This window comes from Lampetra planeri, chromosome 35 (assembly GCF_965212315.1).
Source record: "Lampetra planeri chromosome 35, kcLamPlan1.2.h2, whole genome shotgun sequence".
In the NCBI taxonomy this organism is placed as follows: Eukaryota; Metazoa; Chordata; class Hyperoartia; order Petromyzontiformes; family Petromyzontidae; genus Lampetra; species Lampetra planeri.
This window is the reverse complement of record NC_136141.1, coordinates 3,704,158-3,728,972: the sequence shown is the minus strand read 5'-3', so window position 1 is coordinate 3,728,972 and position 24,815 is coordinate 3,704,158. Positions and strand designations below refer to the sequence as shown.

Below are 24,815 nucleotides of genomic sequence, written 5' to 3'. Positions count from 1 at the left end.
TAAATTTAGCTGCGACGGGGCCCACCTGATGACGGAGACTTGTGTTGCCTCCGAAACGTCGTGATTTATTATTTTATTTCTATTATTATTTATTATTATTTTTTACCTACGTGACTTTACCGAAATAACCTAAGAGTATGAATCCTTGCAGTCACGAAAGTTTTACTTTTAATAATAAACTCATTTTGATCGCCGTACACACGCTCCGCTCTTCCTATGATTCTTTGATTTTATCGAATATCTACCCTAACACTACCCATAATTAAACTAATGGAGCATATACTGTCCTATTGTTTATGAATGCCACGGTGCATAGAATACAAAAGGAAAAGAGACGATGTCGCCGGGTACAGTATTCTCAGGGTAACAATGTAACAGCGTGACTTAGAGTGCTATACAGGACACCGCCAGCTTGCGGAATATGCGACTCCGCCTAATGCCTCGCTCCACTGTAGTCATCCGCAACCTCACCGCGCTCACTATTTGCACTTGCATGACTAATGCAAACGTTTACGCATGCAGTATTGACATTTTTTTTTTACATGATTTATGGAAGCATTTACGTCAAGTTGGATTTCCGTAAGTCAGGTCTTCCGTAACCCGGGGACTGCCCGTACAGTTTATTTGAAATCGTGATTTCATATTTACAGGACGTAGCGGCTGCCTACATAAATACACACAAGGGGGGAGGGGAGAGTGGTGGCGCAGTGGTTAGCGCACTGCACTATGAACCTGGGGTGAGCTTAGTCCAATTCCCGGCCGCAATTAACGTCAGTGGCCGCAAGCGATATCTGAACCGGTAGAGACTCTCCGTCCCGCCCTCCTCCACCCGCCCGCTGCCCCCTCCAAAGGTCAATAATTTTACGATTATGCTTGCTTAGCCTGGTAAGCCTCGCCCCTGCGAGTCCCATGATTTTTTTTCAGGAGGGTCCTGCCAAGTTAAAGGCGCCAATGATCGCTACGTCTATTCCGATGAAATATCATCGCGGGTAATGATTTCGACTCTGTTCACATTTTGGACCGTGACCTCACCCACCCGCGTGCGTCTGACCTCCCGACCTGACACCCCCACCCCCCCGTAGGTTCTGCGCGACATCCTCAAGGAGGTGCAGGCGAATATGGTTCCGCGGGGAATGCTGAAGGAATGGGCTCTGCACACGTTTCCCAGCGCCACCGACTATTGGACCTTCCGCAAGATGTTCACCGTGCAGCTGGCGCTGCTGGGCTTTGCCGAGTTCGTGCTGCACCTCAACCGCCTGAACCCGGAGATGATTCAGATCGCACAGGTGAGAGAGAGAGATTGTGACGCACCCCACTCTAACCCCTAACCCCCCCCCCACCTCCCTCCCCGCTCAACAGTTGTGTTAAAAAGAGGTACGTTAAAACTCAACTTAACAGTGTGTTTTTTTACCAGGTATAACCCACAGCTATATAGACTGCGACCTGGCCACGTAAGATAGCGTAACCATCGTAGCCAAATGCGCTAAATTAATGTTTCTAAATGTTGAGGAAAAAGCCGGAGGACTGGGAGAAAAATCCACCCCCCACCCCCACCCTCCCCCCCCCTTGCCACCAGTTCCCCAGAGCCCTCTCGCGCAAACACTGCGTTCCTTATGCTCCGCTGCCGTTAAAATAATGTGCGCCGTAGCGGTTAGCGGTGACAATAGCGACGTTGTATTTCACATGTCACCTCCCGAGCAGGAGCCTGCAGGTGTGGTCAGGTGTGTGCAGGTGTGTGCAGGTGTGTGCAGGTGAGGTCAGGTGTGTGCAGGTGTGTGCAGGTGAGGTCAGGTGTGTGCAGGTGTGGTCAGGTGTGTGTAGGTGTGGTCAAGTGCCACGCTCGTTACAGTCCTGCTTTGCCTTTTTGGTTCTCCCTGAAAAAATCATCATCGTTCACCACATTGTCGATGAGAAATTGTACCAATAACAAAACTCGGGGAAACTAGTTCCAACATCCCCGGCACCCCACGCTTGCTACTCCGCACCTTCCTTAATCCCCCCTTCACCCCCCCCCTCTACCGTATTTTGTTTCGCAAAACCACAGGCCTCCCCCCACCCCACCCCCCACACACCCAAGGAAATTGCGTGACCTCAAGGAGCCCTACATATAACAACGTGGATTTAATTTCGGGACACATTTGTCGTTGAGTCTCCCAACCTGCCATCGTGGACAATTGGACCGATGTTATTTTCATTCTCCAACCGTTATCCGTCGAGTTAAGAGGCCTGCTCTTTGTGTTTTTTTTTTCCCCAGCCCTATGACTCACGGTTTCCCTGTCAAATTGACACCGTGACGGTGTAATCCCCGGTTGCATTTTGTGTGTGGGTGTGATTTTTATATTAGTTTTTTTTCCCGTAGGTAGGGAAACCCGCTATAATATTTCGTCCAGCGATATACGAGGTCAAAGTTGTGGCCCTGAAATTGCTCGCTCATTCCACTGCTGGCTGAATAGATTGACTCCTACGAGGAAGCTCTAGGAGAGCCCAACTCCAGAAGGTATTTGGCCTACTCTTCCATGGTGGCCAAAGATCTCGGAAACATCTGCTGTTACCCAGATTTTACCCCACCGCACAGGAAGTGTGCATCGAACCAGCGATTGCTGGATTGCAAGTGCAGTATGCTGAACATGGCACCACACATATATCATCCACATATATATAAAGACAAAAGATCCCCTGTACAGCCTTTAACAGATTGTTGTTAGAAAGGTGCACCTATGAAGGCCGGTACAGCACACGAGTGGGTCAGTGGCCAGAACCACGCCTGGCCGCCTTTGTCTCCCTAGTAGCGATGTGTACTACACACCGCACCAGGTACTCATTTGAGGCTGAGTCGACCTAGCGGAAGCCCAGTTTTGAAGCAGATAATCGTGACTGTTGTTGGTGGCTGTGAGCGGCAATCAAACTCGGGTCACCGGGTTCGTAGCGCAGTGCGCGAACTTGCTACACCACCGCTAAATATACCGTACACAAACACACACCCATATTGAATTCTCTGTTCCTGGATAGTACATCATAGGTGCTATGGGCTGCTGCAGGGCTATGTGTGGTGGGCAGCAGAGGGCAGTGCAGGAAAAGCCATTGTTGCAGCGATTCGCACTGACCAGCCCGTGGTCAGATATGGTCAAATACACACCCCCTCCCCTTCCATGATGAAGCACCTCATCCAGCAGCGGATCGGCAAAGGGGCTGCACGTGTAGACACCGACATGTTCCCCTGCATCCTTATCTCTCCGGCAGACGCAGCCCCCCCCAAATCCGCACGCGATGACGACGACGGTATCGAATTGAAGCCAAGCCCGTGCTCAGGGAACCGTCTATCGTTTCAAACTATCGCATTTTTGTAGCGTTTGCCAAAAACTTTTTTTTTTTAAACCATCTGCAGTTAAGACGAGAGGTGAGCTGAAGTTTGTAGGTCACGAGTAAATGAGGTCGTCAACTTTGCATGTGTGCTCTGTGGCACGCGTGTGTGCCTGTCTGGGTCTCTCTGTCGTGTCTCGTCTTACAGTGTTAATTCTCAGCATCCACCTGTCCATGCTTTTCTCTGTTCGCTTTAACTGCACTGTTTTTCCAGCCGTATGCCATTGCATTCGTCGTGTTTATCCCACAATGCGCAATAAATTGCACGAGCTCGCAAATCAATCACCGCCTTCCCAGTGGGCCCTTCCGTTACGTTTCAACGCATGCCCACCCCGGCCGAAGCTCGAGTCTGCTTGCCGGTTCCCCCCCCCCGCTGCTGACGCCGTAGAAACTCCGCCACGTGGGCCCTGGAGCTGGGAAGTGCCTCGCCGGCAGATTCCAGGCAAAGTTTGGCCGACGTTTGAAACGGTGCCGATTTTGTAAGAGCTGTTAAAATTCATCACGGGGGATTTGATTTTTTGTTTTTTCAATTCCCGACAGCAGAAGTGGGCAAGGAGGTTGACGGGAGCAGACTGGCAGATGCACGGCCGAGATGATTTTGTCTTTTATTTGGAAAGGAAATGTGTGCGTCTCTCTGTCTCTGCGTGTGTATGTCACTCGTTCCGTCTGTCTCCCTGTCTCTTTCTGTCTCGGCCCCTCTCTGCGTCAATTTATGACTCAGTCTTTTGGCTCTTTCTCTCTCTCTCTCTGTCTGTTTTTCTGTTCGTCTTTGTCTCGGTCTTGCCTCTCTCTGTGTCTCGCTCCTTCTGTCATCTCTCTGTCTTCGTGCATGTCCCTCTGTGCGTCTCTTGATCTCTTAGTCTCTGTCTCTGTCTTCGGGTCTCTTCCTCTGTCCCTGTCTCTCTGCGCCTCCGCGTGTATTTACGCCTCTCTATCAGTGTCTGTCTCTCTCCCTCCATCTCTTCCTCGCTCTCGCTGCCCTGTTTTTCTCTCATTCTCTTTGCCCGTGCGTGTATGTGTCTATCTACATCTGTCAGACACTACCTCACTCCCCGCACGTGCCCGAGCTTCCTCTTTGTCTCTCGGTCTCTTCCCCCCTCGCTCTCTGCCTCTCCGTGTCTCTCTGTATCGGTTGTCAGAGGAAATCACTTTACGGCAGGATTGAGTGGCGGTCCCTAGGGACCGATAAAAGCGCTCGCATCCCAGCGTGTCCCATTGACAGCAGGCAAGAGCACAAAAAAATTGCCTCATCCGCTTTGAAATATGGATGAGCCTCCACGGTTTGCACGGCATTCGCCAAGGGTACGAGTGGCCATTATTTCACACGTGTATATATAATATACATTTTATTACATTGCTCTTACCGCTGTAGTCTGCCCACCACCTCGCTCATACTTACCCGGTGACACGCGCACCAAATTGCTTATTTATTTCTCTCTGCGCACGTTAGCGTCAGGCTTTGAGCCTGAGACGGTGAGTCGGCGGATGCAATCGGCGCTGACCGCTCCCTCGCTCGCTCAGCTGAGTGGTTGGCGCGGCGTCGCGTGGCTTTGTAAGGTCGCGGCTACACGGGGGGCGCATACACCGCTGGGCGTTGGGGGGGTGGTCAGCGCAGAAAAAGGAACAATTGGGGAGACCGCAAATGTCATCCCGAATCGGCGGCACCTCAATGAGGATCTCACCACCCCGCGCCCGCCCCCCCCCCCCCTCCCTCTTTCCACAAGCCGTTGTTGCTGCCTTGCATGATATATGCGGACTGGCCATGAATCTATGGGTCTCTGTGCGAGTCTATGCAGAGACAGAACAGGTCCCTGCGTGAATCTATGGGACTTCTTGTCAATCTATGGTTCAATGTGTGAGTTTTTGGATCTCCACGTAAAGCCATCGGTGTCTGTGTCTTTTGGCCTTCACGTGAGTCAGTGGATCTTGATGTGATGTTAACTACCTTGCCTAGGATACAGCAGGTCGTGGGTTCGATCCCAAACCTGACGCCTGTATATTTGGAGTTTGCGGGTCCTCCGGTTTTTCCCTCCACATTTATAATCAACGTGTTTAGAGTATTTGGCCGCTATACCTTCCCACATTTGTAGTAAAAGTCGACAATTTTAAATAGTGTCCCACTGCGTGCGATCTCCTAGGTCACGAGAGTGAGATTTGCTCGCTGTTCTGCAAAGCCAGCAGCTGTATTCACAACCTGGACATCGATTGATAGCTGCTACTCAGTGTCCATCTGACATGGGAGAGAAGGGGGGCATGGGACTTGGCCGGGTGGCTCAGGGATCGAATACCGCTGACAGAGAACCTGAGCTGGCGCCAACTGAGATATCCTGGGTTCAGATCTGGGTTCCAGCCACCCATAGCAGTAATAATAATAACACACATTGGGGTATTCACACTGTACTTATAGCACAAAGGCTGGCTATTACGAATCTCGTTATTAATTCATGATGATGATGAGGATGTTTGTGATGGTCTTAACCTGGTTACCAATGGCTTTCTTAAAAAAAAAATAGGTGTTAAATTTGGGTTACCCTTTACGTCCACAGATGACCAGCTGTAGTGGAGTGGTCAGAAAGTGAATTGGAAATCATCTAATCCTCATGCTTGGGATTCGGCGCGTGGTATCGCGCGAGTGTGAGAAACCTCGTCTCGGCGCCCCCGTAGTCGCGCCACCTGCTCACCGGTGCGTCCATTTGTGCGTGCGCTCTCTTCTCCCCCCCGCACCTTCCGTGGCACTTACAGGACACGGGCCAGCTGAGCGTGGCCTACTTCCGCTTCGACATCAACGACGCGACGGGCGACCTGGACGCCAACCGTCCCGTCCCGTTCCGACTCACGCCCAACGTGTCCGAGTTCCTGACGCCCGTGGGCGTCGCTGGCCCGCTCGCTGCCTCCATGATCGCCATCGCGCGCTGCTTCGCGCAGCCGTCGTTCAAGGTGAGTTTAAGAGCAAACGATCACGAGCACGCGCTCGCTCGGCTCGGTCGACCCGCTTGCACCGCGAGAACGATCGCTCGCTTGCTCGGTCGTGAGCGCGGAGTCGGAGCGAAGAGATCAGTCGGTTTGCTGAAGACGGATTTGCGGTATGGATTGGGCAGTGGGGGATGGTGACGGCGTCGGGGAGATAAGAGGCCTTCATCCTGCAGTGAAGAAGACGATCGACGAATCTAATCCACCGACTGGCACGCAGAGTAAAATGTGTAATTCGGCGTGACGGGTTTCCACACCTTAGCTGCACATAATTCGCACGCGCCACCATTCTCTTGCCCGCTATTTAACAGCTCACTCGCGGCTGCGTCAAAAGAAAAAACAACGCCTCGCCGGCGATTAGAAAGGAATGCGCGGGAGTATAGTTTTAAAGGCTTCGCTGAGTACAGCCCCTTCACTTTGATGTTGCTTGGAAAAGAAACGGAAGGGAAGGTGGTCCGGGACACCGCCACCGCGCAGTTGTGGTACGGCTCATCACTGACACGCGTGCCCCCGTCGTTCAAGCGGAGATTTTTATTTTACCACGTAAGGCCCACTTGGCTATAGAGCTCTGTTCCAGAAGTGACCTGGCCACAAATGATAGCTCAACGAAGTGGGCTCACCATCATGAGGACATTTATAGCAGCCAAATACTCTTAAACGCGTGATGTTGATTCTAAATGTGGAGGGAAGAAACCGGAGGACCCGGAGAAAAATCTACGCGACCATGGAGAGAGAGAGACGCGGGTCGGGATCGATCCCACGACCTCCTGCATACCAGGCGAGGGAGGTAACATCTCGCCACCGCGGCCCCTGGCGTGCCGCCAGAGCGCTGCAGCCCCGCGTCTCGAAGCCGCTCACAGGCCGCGTCTGATTAACGGCGCGGGCCAAAGCTCACGGGTCCGGGCCGTTGTCCTCTCGGGGCAATGGGAGCGACGCTCAGCGTCGCGACGCCGCCGCCGTGCGTTTCTGGGGGGAAGCAAACGGGAGACTGTTGGAAAGATGGGTGTTGTCCGCCGCTATTCGTGGGCGGGGAACGAACCTACGATCCGCGGGTGGCGGGGGGGTAAGCCGGATGCGACCCACCAACTCGCATTTCACGCGGCGAGTTGCGGCCGCGATACCGGGCGGTGTCTCTCGGCATTCGCGACAACGTGCGGCTGGTCAGCTTCCGCCACCGCACCGAGCTCGAATCTCTAAAAGGCAGGAAAAAGACCCCAGCTTAGTGTAAACATTCTCAAGACGGCGTGTCGCTGACCCGTCCAGTGCTGCACGGTTCTTGGCCCGTCGCTGCGAGCACCTAAGGCGCACTGATCGGGTACTGGGGTGGGGCGGGTGGATAGATTCGACGTGGCGACTGGCCGTATGTGTAATTTTAGCGACACGCTCATTCACGTCTGTCACCACAGGAGCTTAGTGCAGTGACCGAAGGTGCGTGTGTGTGATTGGTCAATGTGTGGTTGCCCGCCAACGATTTATTTCAAAAGCTGTTTGGCCCTCCGCTGAGTACAAGGTTCCCCGACCCCCCACGCCACCCCTCGTCTTTAGAGACGAGCTCGCTGTTTGGAGGTCACATTGGCTCCGTCTGCCAGCAACAAGGGGGTGAAGCGCTCCGAGCAGGGGATTTGCTTTGGCGAGCGAACGAGTCAGCCCGCTGCCGGTGCACCGCAAGAGAAAAGCAAACACACGGGTCCTACCCCCCCACCCCACAGAGCCTGTGCAGGCTTGGCCTGCCAGACCCTTAGTAGGGGGACAGCGGGGAGATTGAGTGTCCGTGTGAATCTGTTGGGCCACACTGCCGAGCGTCGGGGCCAGGGGTCGGCGTCTTGAGCGGAGAAATTAAGAGGGAAGGATTTGCGTGCCTTCGACGGGAACACAGCGGTGGACCAAGCGCATGTCCGTTGCTTTGAATTGACCAAGGGCGAGCGAGGATCTCTTGCCGGGGTGGATGGTGAGGATGGAGTGCTGCAGGGCAAGGATTCCAGTGAACAGTATTGTGGATCACACACAAAGACAAAGATCTCCTGTATAGCCTTAGTAGACCGTTGGGGAAAGTGCTGTTCGCTAGAAGCACCTATGAAGGCTGGCACAGCAAACGAGGCGGTGGGTGGTCAGCATCACGCCCATCCGCCCTCGTCTCCCCAGTGGCGGTGTTTATACATCGCACCAGGTCGTCATTTAGGGCTGAGTCGACCTCAGGGAGGCCCACAACCGATTCAGTTAATCGTCAATGTTGTTGGTAGTGATCAGGAATCGAACTCAGGTGGCCGCGTTCGTAGCACAGCACGCTAGCCACCACACTACCACTCCCCACACACATGCGCACACACACACACGTGTGCGTGCACTCGCCAGGGAAGGAAACAGGCACTGCCAGCAATAACCAACTTGACTCTCGTCTCGCTGGAAGTGAATTTCTTCACTGCTATCTCTCAATCTCTCTCCCCGTTACGACTGTGTCGTTGTTTTGGTTTCCTTCCAAGTCCTTCCACTCTCCCTTCTCCACCGCTCTTCCCTCCGTGCCTCCTGCGTAAATGCGAAGAGCACACATCTGTGCCAACCCGAACCGAGCTGGTTGTGATAATCGCGGTGTCAACAGTCACCTCTTCATCACCCTGCCACTTCTACTTCCATGGTTAATGTTCTCGCGAACTTCACTCGGTGATTCCTCCACTCGTGTTGAGGACTCTACCAAGACCGACTGTTTCGTCTCACACTCACTCACCCACCCACCCACTCACCCACTCACCCACTCACTCACTCACCCACTCAACCACCCACTCACCCACTCACTCACCCACTCACTCACTCACCCACTGACCCACCCACCCACTCACTCACCCACCCACCCACCCACTCACTCACCCACTGACCCACCCACTCACCCACCCACTCACCCACCCACTCACTCACCCACCCACTCACTCACCCACCCACTCACCTCACCCACTCACTCAGCAGCACGGCAGGTCACATGACTTCACTTTCTGCCTCTTCCCTCGCAATCCTGCACTTTGGAATGTCCTCCCACCATCCGTTTTCCCCAAGTTCTTACGATCACCTCGCTCAATCCAAGAAACGTGTGGACTCTTATCTCTGACATCTCTGATCGTGCTGATTGTTGCTGTGCGCTTGGTGTTTTGAGCCGTTAGGCCTGCGTTCAGCAGCTGTGTAAAAAATGTTGTATTCATCTGTCAGTGGCATCTCTGAGTTCATTTGAGCTTCCCAGCTGTGTTATTCTTAAATACAATGGCAGAAAGATACAAACACAAAAGCTTTCACTTGCGATGTGTCAGCCGGGGAGGGGGGGCGCTGGTGGTGTGGAACCTTTCCGTAACTGAAGGCCAAATGGGACAAAATAGCTTTGGTGGGCAACAAAGACAAAGAGACCCCCCTGCCGTGTAGCCTTAACAGACTGTTGGGGCAAGTGCTGTGAGTAGTGCTTGTGAAGGCCGGCACAGCACATGAGGGGGTGGGTGGCCAGCATCACGCCCGGCCGCCTTTGTCTCCCCAGTGGAGACATTTATACATCGCACCAGGTACTCATTTAAGGCTAGGGGGAAGGCCCATGGCTGGCTCAGATAACTGTCACTGGTGTTTGGCGTGAGCGGGAATCGAACTCGGTTCGCCGGTTGTGCAACAACAACAACAACCGCCATTCGCCACTAAGTGGCGGTGACGTCACCACGACGCTTGTGCCAGGCCATGTGCACCTTGCGGCCACGTGAAGTGTCGAACGCCCGCTGGCAGGAGGTCACGGGGCAGACCCAGCAGGTGCCACGGGTCGACTGACTGAGATGACCACACATTCACACACAGCTCAGCCACTTGTGGTGCGTTTGCGTGTTGAACTTATTTCGCACCGTCCATAACCAACTGTGCTAATCGTACCGTCCACCACAAGAGGCCCCCTTGCTGCAGTGACGCCAGTGAAACAAGCACCTGAGCGCGCTAAAATTAGAAACAGCGTAATTGTTGCCACACACCCCCTCCCTCCCTCCCATAATACCCAATTATCGCTGCTAAAATGCTTGCTAGTGACAGACAACATCGTTTATGCTGAGCTGGCAGTCGCTCCTTCTGCCAGCCCTGCCCACTTTTACAATGCCATGCCCACAGAACCACTCTCGCACCCCCCACTATCCACCCCCCACTATCCGACGACCCCCCACTATTCGACCCCCCACTACTCCTGATCACTTTTATACAGCCACGCCCACAGATCCACTAACCCCCCCCCCACTATCCACCCCCCACTACTCCTGCCCACTATTACACAGCCACGCCTGCAGAAGCACTATCCCACCCCCCACTATCCCCCCCCCCCACAATCCCCCCCCCTACAATCCCCCCCCACTATCCCACCCCCCACTACTCCTGATCACTTTTATACAGCGACGCCCACAGATCCACTAACCCACCCCCCACTATCCACCCCCCACTACTCCTGCCCACTATTACACAGCCACGCCCACAGAAGCACTATCCCACCCTCCGCAATCCCCCCCCCCACAATCCCCCCCCCCACAATCCCCCCCCACTATCCCACCCCCCACTACTCCTGATCACTTTTATACAGCGATGCCCACAGATCCACTAACCCACCTCCCCACTATTCACCCCCCACTAATCCTGCCCACTATTACACAGCCACGCCTGCAGAAGCACTATCCCACCCCCCACTATCCCCCTCCCCCCACAATCCCCCCCCACTATCCACCCCCCACTACTCCTGCCCACTTTCACACAGCTAGGCCCACAGAACCACTATCCACCACCCCCCCACTACTCAGTCAACTCCGCCCACCAATTATGCACCCCCCCCGCCCCGCTCCTTTCACCACATTGTGAGTAAAACCCACGAAGCCAGAATATTTTTCACCGAGACAAAATCCCCAATGTTCGGGAAATCCTCGGGAAAGACCTTACCCAAGCTGCACGTGTGCTAGCTGTACCTCTGGCCATGATAGTGATGACAATTTGTCGTTTCTACATGTTTTTATTTAACTCAACACATTTGTGGATAACATGTAGCCTTCAAAGTAAAAAAAAAACATTTTAACGGGTGACGTTCTGGGCAATGGTCCATCATAGCACGCAAAAACAAATTAGGGCAATTGCTTGAAATTGCTCAAATTATGTGTTGCTCCCTTTAAAGCCACGTTGTTATCGCCGAGTGTGTTGGTATTTGTCGTTATTTTCTTCTCGTGCACCGCTGCCAATCCAGTGGTGGCGGCAGCAGCAGAATCGCCAAACTTGTTTTTTATAGGGTGCCCCACCAGTACAGCCAGAGGCGTCTTGGAGCACTGTCCCATCCACATCTCGTATAAAAACGTCGTTAAAGGAGACGCGCCACCCCCTCCCCCCCCCTGCCGCTCCTAGTGGCAGCTGTCCCTTGGGGCCCACGACAACTCAGCAGCAGCACCTGACCTGCGGTGTATAATAGCAATTAAGTCATTTGGAAACGAATTGCTGGAAGAGTGACAATAGATTCTCTGTCCTCATTGCCACCGGCCTTCCTCGTGTGCGCTGCTAAGTTTTTGCGGTCATTGCAAAGGCATGCAGTCAAATGACACTGCCCAGATCGTATTACGAAGAATATATGGCCAAGGCTGTTTCGCATCTCAGATATTATTCGACGAGTTGGACTGGGCAGCGGTTGGGTGGGGGAGGGGAGGGTGGATGGTAAAATGATGTGTCACGCAGAACGTGAATACATCATCAGAATATTTATACTGGAGGAATCCGATGAGCTGTTTAGCTCTCTGTTCACAGATGTCCAGTAAATACGTTCAAAGCAAGCACGCCGACGAGAATACTCTTAGTTCTTTCAGTAAAGTCACGTAGGTAAAAAATTAAATTAAAATTAATAAAAATAAAATAAAAATCACGACGTTTCGGAGGCAACACAAGTCTCTGTCATCAGGTGGGACCGTCACAGCCAGATTTGCTGTATCTTTTTATTTTATTTTTGTTAATTTTAATTTAATTTTTTGCCTACGTGACTTTACCGAAAGAACTAAGAGTATGAATCCTTGCAGTCACGAAAGCTTCAAATCTAGAGCCAAAGAGAATGTCCAGCATGGTTTCCGATCTTTTTAAAATCTTTATTGGTTACCGATAATTCGTTACCCATCAGCAAATTGGACCTCCCAGATCAATGCAACCCCCAGGTTACGTCTGTTTACTAAACAATGCAAAACCCCCGGGTCAACTGGTTTCCACCCCATTGTCTAGTCTCATCGGCACGTTGCAGCCCATTGAACAATTATTGAACCTGATTGCTCAGCTGTTGTTCACGTCATCATCGACCGTGGTCAATCCACTGCTGGATGAAAGCTTCCCCAAAGGTGCCCCCACCTCCGCCTCCCGTGACTCGCACGGCCGCGTGTCGAACCGAGCCCCGCGGGAGATCCGAACTCCGCATTTGCAACCGATCGCTCGTGCCCGTCTGGCCCATGTTACCGCTGACGCCATCCTCTCTCCGCCCCGACCCGATTATTGGCACGGAAAGCGCAAAGTCCCGAGGAACAGGGATATTGTTTCAAGTGGGGTGGGGCCAGAGAATAGATAACACATTCCCTCTCCGCCTGTAGAAACGCAATGATTCACTCTCCCCACCCTGCGGACGAGTTTTGTTTGTCGCCGTTGTGCCGGCACTCACGATTCGATCCAGGAATTGACTTGGTTTTTTTGTTGCTGTCGCTGTTCACTCGTTTGTCTTGTTTGGGTTGTATTGCTCATTTGTTCCCTCTTGGCAGCATCTGTCTTGACTTGTTCTGTCTCGTCTCTGCCAGCACGTGTGTGCGTGTGCATGTGCTCAGTCTGTTTGTGTTTTTCCATCCCGTGTCATGTGGTCTCGTGTGTTTTCGTGTACTCTCTGGCTCCTCTCAATTGAACCGTCTATGTAGTCCACTGTCCCGAGGGTCTTCTCTGGCTGGCTCTAGACGTCTCGTCTGTATCGTCTGTTGCATGCGTTGTCTCGTCCGTCTCATTCAGCCCGCACCATCTCGCACGTGCCCCGCGTATTCTCTACTACTGTCTCCCATATATACCGTCTCGTCTCGTGTTTGTGCAGCGGTCGTGTGAGCAGACGGGGCATGGAGTGCTGGGTACACAGGGCAGGGCTTGAGGGCAGGGCATAGCCAGCTGAAGAGGAGGGCATAGAACTGATAGCAGGGGTTAGGGCAGCCATGTATGCTGGCCCACCAACCCAGCCGTTCCGGCCTTCATAGGTGCTACTCGCTAACAGCGCTTGCCCCAACAGTAGACAAGGGGGGGGAGGGGGAATCTTTGTCTTTTCAAAATGTTGAATTTATTTAGCACCACCGTACATAGCCAAACGTGATCATCCGTGATAGTCGGAGTGTGCGGTTGGGCAGAGACGGGAGGCGGCAAGGTCGGGGGTCATCAAAGCTACGCAACTCTGGGATCAGCCTTTCAACAACGAGACCGTTGCCCCTCGCTCTCCCAGCTTCCACACGGACGTGTGTCCACCCCCCCTCCGTCCCCCCCAACTAGGCCAAGCAACGAACTGGTGCCCTCTTTCTCCATTGGCGATCGAGACGGTGGTGGAAATTCCGCATTCTCATGTTGGCGGTCAGCCGATGAAAGTCCTACGGGAGGAGAGGGGTGGTGGTGGTGGTGGTGGTGGGGGGGGGGGTAGCACTCGTGTTGTCGACCCCAGGAGAGATGAAGTACGGCCGAGTCGAGCCCAACAGGGGGCTCTGAAACTAAAATCTTTATTTTATCAGGTAAAGCCCACCGAGCTATTTTATCTTTTTTTTTTCAGAAGCGACCTGGCCGCAAATGAGAGCTCAACGAAGTGGTTCATCTTGTGGAAAATTCCTAGCAGCCAAATAATTTAAAACGCACGTTGTTTCTAAACATGGAGGAAAAAACCGGAGGACCCGGAGATTAATCCACGCAACCACGGGGAGAACGAACGTGCAGACAACAAATGTACAACAGGCGTTGGGGTCGGCATCGAACCCACGACCTCCTGCGAACCAGGCGAGGGAGTTGACAGTCTCGCCACCTCGGCCGAACTCGTGCGTGACACTCGCTCTCTTTAACAATCGTGCCACCCCCACGGATGACACGGATGAGGCCCTAATTCTGTCAAAAAGTCAAAGGTCACAGAGTTGCTGTCTCCCCCGCCCAAACGAGCATGGGCGTGGGACCCGGCACTTTTCTCCATTGGTGTCCTTTAGCCAGTAGAGGAAATTCCACATTCTCATGACCAAGGACGCACACCTATCACACCTGGAAAAAAGCGATCTTTGCATTGGTTATTGTTTGCAAAACCATCTTTGCGATTGGCTGAACATTCCAGCACTGATGCTTTCACTGATGAGTAATCTTCCAATGAAGTAGAATGATGACATTAGGACTTCATGCCCTGTGGGGAGGGCTTAGTGACAAATAAAGACAAATTCGTGCCCCAGCTCTGTCCCTTGTGTGGGGATTAGAGATTGCGTGACCACCAAAGGAGTTTTGATGTCTTTGTTTGCAACACCTGCTGCTCGTGTGTGTATTCGTATGTGCGCGCATGTGTTTGCGTGTGCATAGATGTGTGTGTGTGTACGTATGTGTGTGCATGGATAGATGTGGGGAGCTCAAGTGTAGTGGCTAGTGCACTGCACTACGAGCCCAGCGACCTGGGTTCCAATCCCATTCATGGCCAGCATTAGGCTCTTTAGGCAAGTGCTGTTAGTGAGCATCTTTGAAGACCGGCATGGCATACGAGGAGGTGGGTGGTCAGCACCAAGTGGCGATTTTTCCACACCACGCCAAGTACTCATTTGAGGCTGAGTCGATCTAGGCCCATGACCGGTTCAGATGATCGTCACTGGTATTGACCGTGAGCGGGAATAAAACTCGGGTTGCCGGTTCATCGAGCAGCATGCTAACCACTGTGCCACCGCTCCCCAATGTGTGTATACATATCCAAATATATACATATACACACACACCCGGGTCTGTCCCGTGACCTCCTGCCACTGATCCTTCAGACTTCAGTGTGCACCTATAGGCAAGCAATTGTAGCTCACTCACAGCACCATCCTCTGAGCTGTAACAAAACGTCGATCTTTGTGCGCGTTTGTATCTTGTGCGTGTGTGTTTCCGCGGTTTTATATATTTTTTTAGACGTGTTTGCTTATGCTTATTCATTTCCATTACGTACAATAGGCCAGCGGGCATTCCCAAGGAGCAGCCACCGTCTATAAAGGAGCCCATTGTAAGATAACACAATAAAAGCACTCTTGCACATTGGGTCCCAAAGGACCAATTTGCCGAGTGCTGCCGCGAGCGTGGGGTTCATCGACGGTATCGAACCGAAGGGACCGTGCACGGCTCCTCCGTGCGGTGCCTGCGTCCAGCCGGCGTGCGTCATCGCGATCGTCTCAGCTCCCCGCCGCACGCGCCCCTCATTAATTAGCGTCTGTTTCACAGCGTGGCGTTGGAAGACCCCGTGGCATTATTTGAAAAGGGAGTGGAGACCATTTGCGTGGTCCAAATGTCACGAACAACTCGCAGATTGCTCATGTTGGGAAATCGCTGATGACAGTTGTCACTTCATACTCTTAGGTTTTTTCGGTAAAGTCACGTAGGTGAAAAAATAAAATTAAAATTAATAAAAGTAAAATAAAAAATCACGACGTTTCGGAGGCAACACAAGCTTCCGTCTTCAGGTGGAACCGTCACAGCACGATAGCTGTATCAAGTGAAGATACAGCAATCGTGCTGTGACGGTTCCACCTGAAGACCGAAGCTTGTGTTGCCTCCGAAACGTCGTGATTTTTTATTTTACTTTTATTAATTTTAATTTTATTTTTTCACCTACGTGACTTTACCGAAAAAACCTAAGAGTATGAATCCTTGAGAGTCACGAAAGCTTCAAATCTAGAATTAGTTGTCACTTCCCCTCTGGCAAAAGCTTGGCAGGACCCTCCTTGAGACTTTGCGAGGCTCTCGCGGGTGAACAAGCGTAATAATAATCCTCACAGCGCCAAGTTCTCATTACGGGCTAAGTTGACCTATGAGAGTGCCCCCTCTGTATTCTCCTTTGAGGCAGAGTTGACCTAAGGGAGGTCCCTTGGCAATATTCTCATCTCAAGCTCGGTCAACGTGATGCTCGATCGATGATGGGCGATTCACTGGAGAGATGGTGTGCCCCTGAGTGGCCAAGCGCTCTGCCACGACCACCACCACCACCGTCCCTGTTTGCACACGTGTATTCTCGAGTATTCCTCAAACTAGAACACCATATCGTTGAGAGAGGGTCCTTTCCGAGAAGATCGGCATGTCACCAGCATCGATTCAAGCCAGCAAGGTTGACTCTGCTAATGAGACACTGTGTCAAAACCGATCCAGAGTTTTGCTCGTCTTGAAACGACGCTGCTGAAATTCGGCGCTCCCAGAAGGCTTGCGCGGCTGATGGTTTACGAAATATGTATTCTATGGGAACCTCATTTGCCAGTAAAAATATGATAATTGGTTTTTTACCCTTCTATCTGGCAACAAAACTGACACCTTTTTACAAGGAGTCATGTTTGCATAGACCACAATACCTGCAGTCATAATGCAAACAAAAAACATAACTCTGATAATGTGCACTGTCCTTGAAGTTGATTGGTCCACACCCGAGACAGCTTTCCTTAGAGCCTAGTCTTTGAGTTGTGCGCCTTTTGGCGTCATCTGGTCCAACCCATGTGAGACTAGGCTCTAAGGAAAGCTGTCTCGGGTGTGGACCAATCAACTTCAAGGACAGTGCACATTATCAGAGTTATGTTTTTTGTTTGCATTATGACTACAGGTATTCATATTATCGAAATATGAATTTTTTTTTTACGTTGGAGAGACGGATGAAATGTGAAGGAGACAATATCATTGACAGTAAATTGCCTGCCGGAGCACAGAGAGCTGTTACGCGACGTCCTTTCCGCGGCCGTGCGCAGCGTGTCGCGTCCAACCTGTTTGCAGCGGGATAAAGCATTCCGTCGCTGGTGGCGGCGGCGTTGTCGTTCATGACTCCGAGACAGACCGGCCTGGCAAGGGGCGCGGTGCGAGCATTGTTGCGCGCCGCCGCGTTACCCCGGTGAAGCGGTATTTTTCTCGGGGGGGGGGGGGGGTGCTTAACAACAACCCGCACGGATCTCTGACGCCACGCGGCACGCTGTTACCAGGGAGGGGTGGTGGCGACGGTGGCACGCTAGTTCGGCAACATTCTACGACGGACACTTTTGTTTCCTCTCAACCTCGCCCGTCCCCCTCCCCCCCTCATCATCCTCCACCTCTCTCATCGCAAGCCACGGGTCGAAAACCGCTGCCCTGAGATGATGACAACAGCGCTTATGCAAGTTGACGATGATAAAGATAATAGAGTTGACGATGGTAATACCGAGACGGTGAAATCAAGCTGCACCGTGCGCGCAGAAGGATTCTTGTATCTCGGGATCGTGATGACGACGATAGCGACGACGACGATGATGACGACGATGGCGACGACGCCACATGCCAGTGCTCTAACCCTGCCCACTTCCCACCACCTGCCTCCTTTGAAGGTCGACGGCATCCTCAAAGCCGTGCTGCGGGACGAGATCATCGGCTGGCAGAAGAAGACGGCCGAGGACGGGCAGGGCGGCCCCGCCACCGGCACGGGCGGCGCCACGGGGGGCGGCGCTGGCAGCAGCTCGGGCGGCGGTGGCCAAATGGAGGGCACGGACTCGCAGCAGCTGGTGGCGCTGCTACAGAAGGCGTCGTCGGCGGTGCTGACGCGGCTGCACTCGCTGGCGCAGTTCGAGTGCGCCGAGAGCAAGGTCACCACGCTGGTGGCGGCGGCGAACAGCCCCGACAACCTCTGCCGCATGGACCCAGCCTGGCACCCGTGGCTCTGAGCTGTGGTGTGGGGGGGGGGTGAACCTAGCCTGTCACCCGTGGCTCTGAGCTGCGGTGTGGGGGGGGGGGGTGAACCTAGCCTGGCACCCGTGGCTCTGAGCTGCGGTGTGGGGGGGGGGGGGGTGAACCTAGCCTGGCACCCGTGGCTCTGAGCTGCGGTGTGGGGGGGTGAACCTAGCCTGGCACCCGTGGCTCAGAGCTGTGTTGTGGGGTTGAGGGGCATCGGGATGAGGATGTTCAAAGATGCTCTGTCTCAGCCCACCTGGTGAGAGAGATATGTATGAAGACAGAGTCTATGTACACAGGCTGTAGATTTGGAACACTACAGGTTACACACGTGGCACAAGGGCAAAAAAAAATCTTAATTGTGATCCTGAATCGTGACAAATTGGCCAGTTTGTGGGGTTAGCTTTCAGCAGCCATTGCTTCAAGTCAAGCAAGATCTGGACTGGTTTCGACATTCATTGTCTCGTCGCCAGAGTCAGGCTCGCTTGAATAAATGCTGGCGAGAACTGCCCATCGTGCAGGCGCGGGAACCCCTCTCCACGATATTGGGTCCATGTCCGATGCGAAATGATCGAGGACAAAATCATCACCGGCGTCGTTGTGCAGAACAGTTCCCCATGTTGGTTGTCATTCACAACACCGCTCACGATTGTATTCGTCGCGGTTCGGGTGATCAATTGCATCTGTACTGACGTGGGGATAACTGGCACAGTAGCGAGAGAAAGGTTACAGTGGAGCAGCGGCGCTGTGAACCCAATTGCTCCAGTTCGATTGCCGGACCATGGCTAACATATCGGCGGGCGAGAACCGTTCCTGGGTCATCCAACCCGCCACTCACCCCAACCCCTTCGCCAACCGTGCGGTGAAGTGTGGTCAAACGACCCCCACGACAGACGCAAGTGTTTCGATGAGGCTTCTTCTTCCAGCAGTGGATTGGCCGGGCTGTACATATGTAAATACACGGATCGGTCATCACGGACAAGTCCGTTGACACTGCTCCAACACCTCCTCCCCCGGACAGAAGGTGGACGACACAACTCCACACTTGATACGTTATTACGGAGGGTGGCGTGGCGGCTATTTACCGAGTTCTATATCCTTCTGAAGACCGTGGCGGGAGCCGGGCGGCTTGTTTCGAAGCTCGCTCCCGGCAGGCCGCGGTTGGGTACGCGAGCGGGCGAGGGCCCCCCCCTCCCCCGTGGGGGTCTTCGCCCGCTCGCGTGAGAAGTTCTTTTGGTCTTGCGCCAGGTAGCCGAGCGCCACCGGCACCCTCCTCCTACACCCCCCACCCCGCCCTGCCCCCCCCCCCCCAACCGAGATTGTCCCGCGTTCCAACCCAGTGTTCCTTCCACGTAAGTCTGCGAACGTTTTCTCTGCGAGCGTGTAGGGGGTGGGTTCAGGAGCCCTGTGCCTGAGAGGGACGCGGCCGTTGTGTCGGCGGCTGGTGCTTGTGTGTGTGTGTGCGTGTGACGAGGTCGGGAAACGGTGCGAGAAGATCACGTGAATTCGCTGGTCCCCAGCCACGTGCCAGTTCATCCGTTGGTGCCAGCGGAAGCAATTCCGTCCCAACGGCTCATTTGTGTTCCACAGTGCACAAGTGACGTTGTGTTTGTGTGCGGTCTTGTCTTTGTGCTTGTGTGTCTGTGTGTGTGCGCGCGTGTGGGGAGCGGTAGTGTGGCGGTTAGCGCGCTGCGCTGCAAACCCGGCGCCCAGAGTTCGATTTCCAACACCAGCTAACAAAGTCATTGGCGAATATCTGAACCTGTTCTGGGCCTCCCCTAGGTCAGCTCAGGCTTGTTTAATGAGTACCCAGTGCAGTGTGTATGTATCATCGGTACTGGGGAGACAAAGTGGGCCGAAGTGTGTTGCAGGCCACACCACCCATTTAGTGCACCGTGTCAGCCTTCTTAGGTGCTCGCTAACAGCAACAACATCAACGCTGGCCCCAACAGTCCCATCGTAGGCTACACTGGGGGACGTGTGTAGTACGTGTGTAGTAGTACGTGTGTAGTACGTGTGTAGTATGTGTGTGTGTGTGTTTTTGTTGTTGTAGCAGCAGAGGACTAAAAACGCATTAGTAGTGACGGGCATAAATGAGAGCGTGGCGAGATGTTTTCCCGGAGACGCGCTTGGACTGGCTTGTTTGCCGGCGGTCAGTCGGCTCTATTGAGCCAGATGGATTGGGGGGCAAACGCCAGACAGACGTGCCCCCCAGAATTGAGGCAGCCGGCAGATCCCAAACCGGATTAAAAAATGTAAAACTATGAAGATGTTTTTTTTATTTTATCAAAACAAAAGCCCCCGACCGAGCTGTGTAGTTCTTTTTTTTTTCAGAAGCGACCTGGTCGCAAATGATAGTTCAACGATAATGATAGCAGGAGCCAACTACTCTGAATGGACGTTTCTTTCGAAATGTGGAGGGGAAAAACCCAGAGGACCCGGAGAAAAATCCACACGACCACAGGGCGAACATGCAAACTCCAAATATACAGCAGGCATCAGGGTCAGGATGGAATTCACGACCTCCTGCATACCAGGCGAGGTAGTTAACATCTCGCTTTCATGGGGGGGGAGGGGGGGTTGCAAGGGTTGTTCAATTTCCGAGATTCCGTTACATTCCAACGCAAAGCGCCCACTCAATCCTCACTCTGCTTGTTGTTGTTGTTGTTCTTCACAGCTATTATTTGTCCAAGAAGACTATTCTAGATTTGAAGCTTTCGTGACTGCAATGATTCATACTCTTAGTTTTTTTCGGAAAAGTCACGTAGATTAAAAAATAAAATAAAAAATAATAAATGCAAATAAATCAATTAAATCACGACGTTTCGGAGGCAACACAATAAAATAATAATACATGAAAATAAATCAATTTAACCACGGTGTACACCTAATGAAGGAAGCTTGTGTTGCCTCCGAAACGTCGTGATTTAATTGATTTATTTGCATTTATTATTTTATTTTTTACCTACGTGACTATCGAAAAAACCTAAGAGCAAGAAGACGATGTTTAAAATTCAATAAGCAAAAGCAGTTTTTTTTGTTTGTTTGTTTCACACGAGTGTAACGCACGCGGTCGATCGCTAAGTTCGTGCCCTCGCGCGGTACAAGGTTCCTGAGTGAGTGTGGACACGTCCTGAATCGGGATAAAAGTTGCGTGTTATTCGAACAGAAGCCTTGAGCGAGTGAGTGGCAACATCCAAAATGTCCTGCGATGCCAACTTGTTTTGAGATCGGCGGTCGGGTTTTTGATACGAAGTACGGTCGCGTCTGTACTTGCCAGACGTTTTAGATTTTAATGTGGGAAGAGTGCTTTCCACGTGGTAAATGTATTTGCCCGCCATGTTGCGGCCACAGATCTAGGGCCGTGACGATTTCGCGTTCAAAACCCTTTTGCAGTTCCGCCGCGTTTGACGGAGACACCTCGACGGCCAGGTTGTCCCTTCTGCTTTTTGTTGAAAGAGTAATAAATACATGTCTTTGGTATTTTCTCTCGGCCCCTGCGTGTGCTGATGCCGTGGAACGACGTCGACTCGTGATGAGAGCGTCGTCGGGTGATCCATTTGGCTGTCGTAACAAAAAATATATATGAACACTGCTCGGCGGAGCCATCCCCAGGGTACACGGCAACTCGGGGTGGCCGCCCCGGGCCCCACGCTTTGGGGGGGGGGGACCGCGCTTCCAAGTCACGGTGTCAGATGTGATACTCCCGGTTTAGGAGTCGGGGAGGGAGCCCACACGCTCCCCCCCCCCCATCGTGAAACCCTCCTCCACCCAACACGGCCAATGAATGAAGTTGTCGCGTGGTGAAGAAACGTGCAAGCTTGTCACCGCAGCAGCAGCAGCACGCGGCGTGTGTTGTTGGAGAGCGATTCGCGCAACGTTCAGCGACCGCGTGCGGACGTTCCGCCGGTAGTTACAGCCGGCTTCATCGGGCAGTCGCCATGCATCTCTCCACGTGACAACTTTGATCAATAATTGGGCTGTGTCGGGTGGAGGAGGTTTTCCGACACACATTTTACTTAGGCGATCTGACCCACAATATTCAATTATGGGTACAAAATATGTGTGTATATAATTTATTTTAAAAAGAAACAGGTTTGCCTTCATTAAACAGCCGTGAATGTCGAGCACACGCGTGTATAGTTGGGCAATTGACGGCTGGGTGTGAAGGAAGGGCTTCATCGGTGCACGCCAGCGGCATCATCATCACCAGCAGCAGCAGCAGCAGCTGACTCAACAAGGCTGTGCGGGAGAAGGGACGACCTCTGTGTGTCGCGGTTAGATCCCTGCGCTACGAGTCCGGCGAGCCGAGTTGTGATTCTCGCTCGCGGACGCCAACACCAGTGACGATTATTATCTGAACCGGTCCTGGGCCTCCTCGAGGTCGACTGGGCCTCAAATGAGTACCTGGTGTGGTGTGTAAAATATCGGAGACAACAGCGGGCCTTGTGTTGTGCTAGCCACCCACAGGTGCTACTCGCATGCAGCACTTGCCCCAACATTCTGGTAAAGGCTGTACGGGTGTCCTGTGCCTTTGTCGTGTGTGCATGCACTTGTCGCGTGGACTAAAAGGCCTTTCTTGCCACACCCCTGGCTCGTTGAGCTGAGCGCAGCTTGTCTGCCGAATATTTACAGCGTGCGAACAATGCCACCTTAACCACAGCGTGCTTTCACGGCGTACGTGAGAAGTTATGGCGATCAATTGGTCGGCATTTTATTTATAAATACGCAATATGTGCAAACCTCGTGTCAGCATTTTCCCCGGTGCCGATATTTGTATCGCCCGTGTCGGAATGCGCACACACCTCTACATTGCGAGGCTGTGTGTGGGTGGCGATGGGTCTGGGCAGATGTTTTATCTCTCCCTCTCAATCGAGCTGAGCAATCACATTTATTTCTTCGAGTCGAAATGTCGCCGCTTTTCACACGGGAAGGCCGGGGCTAACTTTTTCACGGTTCGCTCGCTCGCTCGCTGGCCTTTTGGGGCAGTGGTGGCGTTCACACCCACAGACTAGGACCCACAGGGGAGCATAGAACCCATAGAATCGCACAGGACCTATAGACCAGCATAAAACCCACAGACTCTGACTCACAGGCTAGCATTGGACCCATAGTCTAGCATAGGACCCATCATCTAGCATAAGACCCATCGACTAGCATTGGACCCACAGACTAGGATCCATAGACTAGCATAGAACCCATTAATTTTAAACCTAGTTTGAAAACTAATTTCTTTAGAACTGCTTTTTTTATTTTAGTTGTCATTCCCCCACCGGCACCTTCGATTAGCTCGGTAGGCTGCGTACGATGCGAAAGAAGTTCAACATACAGCCAGGCTCATGCCGATCACAATGTGGGTGGTAGGTGACACTGTCACATTTGGAAGCTCGTTGTCGTGGTCCAATAAACAAACTGGCCCTCGACATAATAACGTGGACATGTGGAATCACTCCCAACAGCACAACCCTGGTTGCTTAAAGAAATAAATAAAATTGTTAATGATTAGGGTCACTCGTTAAAATGTCTCGGATTTACAAAAAGTCACGCTTTCTCCGTGCTCAAACAAAGTGCTGCAAATTCCACATTCCTATGGCCAGGGCCCAGTCCACTCAAATCCGCAGCTTATGTCTCTGTTTTGTTGTTTGCGCTGCGCTCTGTGCAAACCTTACCCAACGTTTACCCCGGCACACGCCACTGGCAGCGGCCAATCACCACGCTCGGTGGCTGGTTAATCATGTACTCGACCCCTGGACACACACTCACTTCCCCCATAGACATTCACTTCACCCACCACAGACAAAGATCCCCCACCCACCCGTATAGCCGCAACAGACTGTCGGGGCAAGTGTTGTTAGCGAGCAGCAATGAAAGGCCAACATGGCGCACACCAGAGGGTAGTTAGCACCGCGTCCAGCCGCCTTTGTCTCCCCGGTAGTGGTGGTCTTTACACATCGCACCAGGGTGGACTCATTTAGGGCCGAGTCGACCTAGGGGATGCGTCGTGACTGGTTCGGATATTCGCCACCGATGTTGGCCGTGAGCGGGATACGAACTCGTACTTACACACGGACGCACATTCACCAAGTGGCGGTGACTGTCAACCACGGCGCTTGTGCCAAGCTAGGTGCACTTTGAGGCCACGTGAAGTGTGGGAAGGCACGTTCACTAGCAGGAGGTCACGGGACAGACCCAGGTGCCATGGGGTTGATGAGATGACTGGCAGATTCACAGATCTTCAGTTAATCCCCCGCCCCACGGCAGTCCATTACCCCCTCCCATTCATCCTCCCAACCCCCCCCCCACTTCACCCACCCACCCCTTCACGTGCCCATCCCCCCGATTGTTATTGCCATGCCGATGCATAGGAATAAATATTTGAGCAAGCGATGATGATCAAAGGTCGCTGTGCCCGCTTGGGAGGGTACACGGTCGTGGTTCGGACCCGGCGGAGTAGGGGGGAGGGGCAGATTGGGGGCGGGGGATTTATGGATGGTGGAGGGGGGGGGGTCACCGGACAGTGATTGTGCAATGCCCTCCCTGTTTGTTGCGTGCAACTTAGGAGTAAAGTTGAATCGTTGCGC

At 52.8% G+C, this 24,815-nt stretch overlaps 1 protein-coding gene across 1 annotated transcript in view; it reads left to right on the top strand.

The window, feature by feature from the left end:
* TRRAP (transformation/transcription domain associated protein) overlaps positions 1–21,722 on the top strand; it is a 139,165-nt gene extending 117,443 nt beyond the window's left edge. Inside the window, exons 66-68 of the mRNA XM_078610768.1 lie at positions 1,083–1,286; positions 6,103–6,297; positions 17,895–21,722. Of these exons, the coding sequence (XP_078466894.1) occupies positions 1,083–1,286; positions 6,103–6,297; positions 17,895–18,227 (732 nt within the window). The 3' untranslated portion in view covers positions 18,228–21,722. The remainder of the gene's footprint in view (positions 1–1,082; positions 1,287–6,102; positions 6,298–17,894) is intronic.
* The last annotated feature ends 3,093 nt before the right edge of the window (positions 21,723–24,815 follow it).